Here is a 5732-nt window from a genome sequence, read left to right on the forward strand (position 1 = left end):
ACCGTAATTATCGCCTTAATGCAGAAGAATATGAGATCAAAACGAGTTATGGGAGTGGATTTGTTAACCGTTGGATTTGCCGTATACTATGTAAGTGTTCAATAGGACCGACGGATGTGTATGGTCATAAAAATAAAAAAATCCTGAGTGGATAATGTTCCATTTCTTCCTCTTAGTTTATGACAATAACAAGAAATCCAAGTTTATTTTAATAAATCTTTTTACTGTTATAAATCTTTTTGCTCCTGTTTTGGCTCTGATTTCTTATTATTATATTGAGTGGATATTTACGTATACTGATTTTTTTTAAAAATTATTCGTTTTAAACCTATAAGTTGCTAAACAAACTGGGTGGTGAGGCTTGTCTACCTACTAGTACTTGTTTGGTCTTGGATGACTCTAGTGTTGAACGAATCGTTTAGTATGTTTGTGTCAACATATACTATTGATTTCCATTATATACACAATAGTCATATCGTGTGTTTTATCAGTAATATTGGTTAGTGGTACTATAAATTATCACAGTAAATTTTATTAATTGATTACCGTGCACTCTACCACCAGTTAGTAATAATAATCAGTGGGACTGATAGTAGTACATAGCAGAATGTGGCTTTAGTTTTTAGTTATTTTTTTTTTAATATCAACTCACTGATATTATTATTTCTTTAATTTCAGTTGCCTTATCCGGACAGAGTGCCTAAACCTCTAGACTTAAACTTTTTCAAATACAACGCATCGGTGGCGAGATCGCCGTCCTTTATAAACTTGAGAGAAGTCAGCTGTCGTTTTAAGCTTCCACCTGGTACCTACTGTATAGTGCCTTCGACCTTTGATCCCGACGAGGAGGGCGAGTTCTTGCTCAGGGTCTTTTCCGAGCACAAAAACAACATGGAGTACGGTTACAATGATTCTCATTCTCATGACGGTTCGAGCGGCTACGGTGGTAGTACTTATGGCGGTAGCAATTATGGGGGTAGTAATTACGGAGGTAGCAATTATGGGGGTAGCAATTACGGGGGAAGCAGTTACGGAGGTAGTAATTACGGCGGAAGTAATTACGGAGGTAGCAATTACGGAGGTAATAACTATGGCGGCAGTAATTACAGTCACTATAGCAGTAACTACTCAGCTCCGCCACTTCCCGGAGTACCTCGTGTCATGCCCCAGCCTGGGTACAGTAACTACGCACCTGCTCCACCCCTTCCTCAACACAATTATCCTAGTTACGCTGCTCCTCCTCCTGTGCCGCACAACTATAACACGTACGCAGCACCGCCTCCCTTACCGCAAACACCTTATAACAGGTTTTCGTCTCCGCCTTATCCACCTGATAACAGGCGGAACGACGGTAGAGGAGGGGGAGGTTATGGTTTTAACTTTTAAATGACTAACATACGTCTTTAGCATTTCTGATGCCACCTAGTGGGTTTGGTACGTACTGGAAGATGTAAGACTTGAAAGACAGATGATATTTGAAATATTTACTTAAACTGCTATGTTGTTACAAAAGTTGAAAATAAAAATTAAAATATATATTCGCTAATAAACGGTAGGTATTTGCAGAGTAAAAATTTTATGTACTTATTGTTAATCAAACCAAAAAAAGTTTTTGAAAATATTCTACTCTTGCCTGGCAACTGCAATTGGTGAAAAAAATATGTTGAACATTTACTGCGTACACATATATTGTTACTATTGTTACTACTACCATAGCCTGCTCGTTGTAAATTCAATTTGAAATTTTAATCACAAAATTTTTCCAACATAAATTACATGTAGGTATCTGCAGTTAATTTTGTTTCTGATATTACAATTGATGTACAAAGTATATTTAGGTTACTGATGTACACTATTAATCAAAACTAACGTTAATTATAACTTATTACGTTTGTAACAAATATTTAACGTTTTTTAAAACAACTTTCTAGTATTTTCCCATTTTCCATACATATAGTAGACGTGAAATGTTCAGAATGTATGCAGGGTGTTTTTACGTTCGTTTTATTATTTTTTTCATTTTAATTATGTGCACGGTGCACATATCTGACAGAATGTTTGTTAAAGTAAAAGACAAGGTAGGTTAATGTTTTTCTACTTGACATATGCCTACAGAGAATTTTAGTAGGTAAAAATGAAATGGGTATGGGCATCCTGTATTTCAGCATTATTTTTTTTATTTACCTAGAGGCAAGGAAACATATTACAGCTTCTCCAAAATGTAGTAGCCTTCTTCAGTTTGAAGACTTTTGATTTAAATTTTGCATTTAATAAATATAAATCGAACAGTCTTCTTATAATAGCCAGACGGTTTTTGTAGCCCCTGTGCATTCTTAATTTATTTATCTCAAAGTTAAATGTTATTGAAGCATTAGTATTACAAAATAAGTTACTTTTATTCCGTTTTGTGTACATAATAGCCATCCAACACTGTGCACTCTCTTCATCACACTGTACACATTGCATCTAAACTCTTTTTGGTTAATTAGAGATAATTATGAACATATAACGTTACTAACTCAGAATTATTTATTTTAATGTGACAATGTTATTGCTCTAAACAACTAATTTATGAAAAAAAAAAACAAAAGTAAGTTTTTCGTTTGTGTTGGCTTATGTTATGAGTTTGTTATTGCTGTTTTTTTATTAATTGTTAATTTTAGAACTGTTTAGGCCGAGTGTACCCCACAAAGAATATATTGTTCATTAAACTAGTAGTCTTTACATCAAACCTGAAAAACATTATGCTACATGTGCGAAATCAAAAAAAAAGTATGTCGTTTTACCCAGTAATTATTTTTTTTATTAATATTTACATTACTTGGGTGAAGTCATTCCACTTTTGCTGTTTTGTTCTGATATGTTAACTAAATATTATAAGTATTTCACTACGTGATTTTATTCTTACACACATAAATGTTACTTTCAGAGACATTTTGGCATAATCCGCAGTACCGCATCACTCTTACTGAAGTGGACGAAGGGGATGACGAATCTAAGTGTACCGTAATTATCGCCTTAATGCAGAAGAATATGAGATCAAAACGAGTTATGGGAGTGGATTTGTTAACCGTTGGATTTGCCGTATACTATGTAAGTGTTCAATAGGACCGACGGATGTGTATGGTCATAAAAATAAAAAAATCCTGAGTGGATAATGTTCCATTTCTTCCTCTTAGTTTATGACAATAATAAGAAATCCAAGTTTATTTTAATAAATCTTTTTACTGTTATAAATCTTTTTGCTCCTGTTTTGGCTCTGATTTCTTATTATTATATTGAGTGGATATTTACGTATACTGATTTTTTTTAAAAATTATTCGTTTTAAACCTATAAGTTGCTAAACAAACTGGGTGGTGAGGCTTGTCTACCTACTAGTACTTGTTTGGTCTTGGATGACTCTAGTGTTGAACGAATCGTTTAGTATGTTTGTGTCAACATATACTATTGATTTCCATTATATACACAATAGTCATATCGTGTGTTTTATCAGTAATATTGGTTAGTGGTACTATAAATTATCACAGTAAATTTTATTAATTGATTACCGTGCACTCTACCACCAGTTAGTAATAATAATCAGTGGGACTGATAGTAGTACATAGCAGAATGTGGCTTTAGTTTTTAGTTATTTTTTTTTTAATATCAACTCACTGATATTATTATTTCTTTAATTTCAGTTGCCTTATCCGGACAGAGTGCCTAAACCTCTAGACTTAAACTTTTTCAAATACAACGCATCGGTGGCGAGATCGCCGTCCTTTATAAACTTGAGAGAAGTCAGCTGTCGTTTTAAGCTTCCACCTGGTACCTACTGTATAGTGCCTTCGACCTTTGATCCCGACGAGGAGGGCGAGTTCTTGCTCAGGGTCTTTTCCGAGCACAAAAACAACATGGAGTACGGTTACAATGATTCTCATTCTCATGACGGTTCGAGCGGCTACGGTGGTAGTACTTATGGCGGTAGCAATTATGGGGGTAGTAATTACGGAGGTAGCAATTATGGGGGTAGCAATTACGGGGGAAGCAGTTACGGAGGTAGTAATTACGGCGGAAGTAATTACGGAGGTAGCAATTACGGAGGTAATAACTATGGCGGCAGTAATTACAGTCACTATAGCAGTAACTACTCAGCTCCGCCACTTCCCGGAGTACCTCGTGTCATGCCCCAGCCTGGGTACAGTAACTACGCACCTGCTCCACCCCTTCCTCAACACAATTATCCTAGTTACGCTGCTCCTCCTCCTGTGCCGCACAACTATAACACGTACGCAGCACCGCCTCCCTTACCGCAAACACCTTATAACAGGTTTTCGTCTCCGCCTTATCCACCTGATAACAGGCGGAACGACGGTAGAGGAGGGGGAGGTTATGGTTTTAACTTTTAAATGACTAACATACGTCTTTAGCATTTCTGATGCCACCTAGTGGGTTTGGTACGTACTGGAAGATGTAAGACTTGAAAGACAGATGATATTTGAAATATTTACTTAAACTGCTATGTTGTTACAAAAGTTGAAAATAAAAATTAAAATATATATTCGCTAATAAACGGTAGGTATTTGCAGAGTAAAAATTTTATGTACTTATTGTTAATCAAACCAAAAAAAGTTTTTGAAAATATTCTACTCTTGCCTGGCAACTGCAATTGGTGAAAAAAATATGTTGAACATTTACTGCGTACACATATATTGTTACTATTGTTACTACTACCATAGCCTGCTCGTTGTAAATTCAATTTGAAATTTTAATCACAAAATTTTTCCAACATAAATTACATGTAGGTATCTGCAGTTAATTTTGTTTCTGATATTACAATTGATGTACAAAGTATATTTAGGTTACTGATGTACACTATTAATCAAAACTAACGTTAATTATAACTTATTACGTTTGTAACAAATATTTAACGTTTTTTAAAACAACTTTCTAGTATTTTCCCATTTTCCATACATATAGTAGACGTGAAATGTTCAGAATGTATGCAGGGTGTTTTTACGTTCGTTTTATTATTTTTTTCATTTTAATTATGTGCACGGTGCACATATCTGACAGAATGTTTGTTAAAGTAAAAGACAAGGTAGGTTAATGTTTTTCTACTTGACATATGCCTACAGAGAATTTTAGTAGGTAAAAATGAAATGGGTATGGGCATCCTGTATTTCAGCATTATTTTTTTTATTTACCTAGAGGCAAGGAAACATATTACAGCTTCTCCAAAATGTAGTAGCCTTCTTCAGTTTGAAGACTTTTGATTTAAATTTTGCATTTAATAAATATAAATCGAACAGTCTTCTTATAATAGCCAGACGGTTTTTGTAGCCCCTGTGCATTCTTAATTTATTTATCTCAAAGTTAAATGTTATTGAAGCATTAGTATTACAAAATAAGTTACTTTTATTCCGTTTTGTGTACATAATAGCCATCCAACACTGTGCACTCTCTTCATCACACTGTACACATTGCATCTAAACTCTTTTTGGTTAATTAGAGATAATTATGAACATATAACGTTACTAACTCAGAATTATTTATTTTAATGTGACAATGTTATTGCTCTAAACAACTAATTTATGAAAAAAAAAAACAAAAGTAAGTTTTTCGTTTGTGTTGGCTTATGTTATGAGTTTGTTATTGCTGTTTTTTTATTAAGGAAGGGAAAGCACGAAAAGGTGGCATGGCGCAAGTTTGACCTGGTTAGGTTTGGTTAGGTTAGGTTAGGTTAGGTTAG

General features: G+C 34.4%; 2 protein-coding genes across 2 annotated transcripts; both read left to right on the forward strand.

The window, feature by feature from the left end:
- Positions 1 to 6: 6 nt before the first annotated feature.
- Positions 7 to 2678, forward strand: LOC112905160 (transcriptional regulatory protein LGE1-like). The gene is made up of 2 exons (XM_025977032.1): positions 7 to 90; positions 679 to 2678. Exons 1-2 carry the CDS (start codon positions 19 to 21, stop codon positions 1384 to 1386), a joined length of 780 nt encoding a protein of 259 aa, XP_025832817.1. The 5' UTR covers positions 7 to 18; the 3' UTR covers positions 1387 to 2678.
- A 238-nt stretch (positions 2679 to 2916) lies between these two features.
- Positions 2917 to 5646, forward strand: LOC112905159 (probable ATP-dependent RNA helicase ddx17). Its single transcript, XM_025977031.1, has 2 exons — positions 2917 to 3093; positions 3682 to 5646. The coding sequence occupies exons 1-2, from the start codon at positions 2917 to 2919 to the stop codon at positions 4387 to 4389; spliced, it is 885 nt and encodes a 294-aa protein (XP_025832816.1). The 3' UTR covers positions 4390 to 5646.
- The last annotated feature ends 86 nt before the right edge of the window (positions 5647 to 5732 follow it).

The sequence above is a fragment of the Agrilus planipennis genome, unplaced genomic scaffold (assembly GCF_000699045.2).
Source record: "Agrilus planipennis isolate EAB-ADULT unplaced genomic scaffold, Apla_2.0 scaffold205, whole genome shotgun sequence".
In the NCBI taxonomy this organism is placed as follows: Eukaryota; Metazoa; Arthropoda; class Insecta; order Coleoptera; family Buprestidae; genus Agrilus; species Agrilus planipennis.

What these genes read in the sequence shown, in the direction of transcription:
- LOC112905160 (XM_025977032.1), top strand. Translation starts at nt 19, where the DNA reads ATGCAGAAGAATATGAGATCAAAACGAGTTATGGGAGTGGATTTGTTA. An exon ending in TTGGATTTGCCGTATACTAT is followed by an intron (nt 91 to 678) that starts GTAAGTGTTCAA and finishes CTTTAATTTCAG; the next exon opens with TTGCCTTATCCGGACAGAGT.
- LOC112905159 (XM_025977031.1), top strand. Translation starts at nt 2,917, where the DNA reads ATGTTACTTTCAGAGACATTTTGGCATAATCCGCAGTACCGCATCACT. An exon ending in TTGGATTTGCCGTATACTAT is followed by an intron (nt 3,094 to 3,681) that starts GTAAGTGTTCAA and finishes CTTTAATTTCAG; the next exon opens with TTGCCTTATCCGGACAGAGT.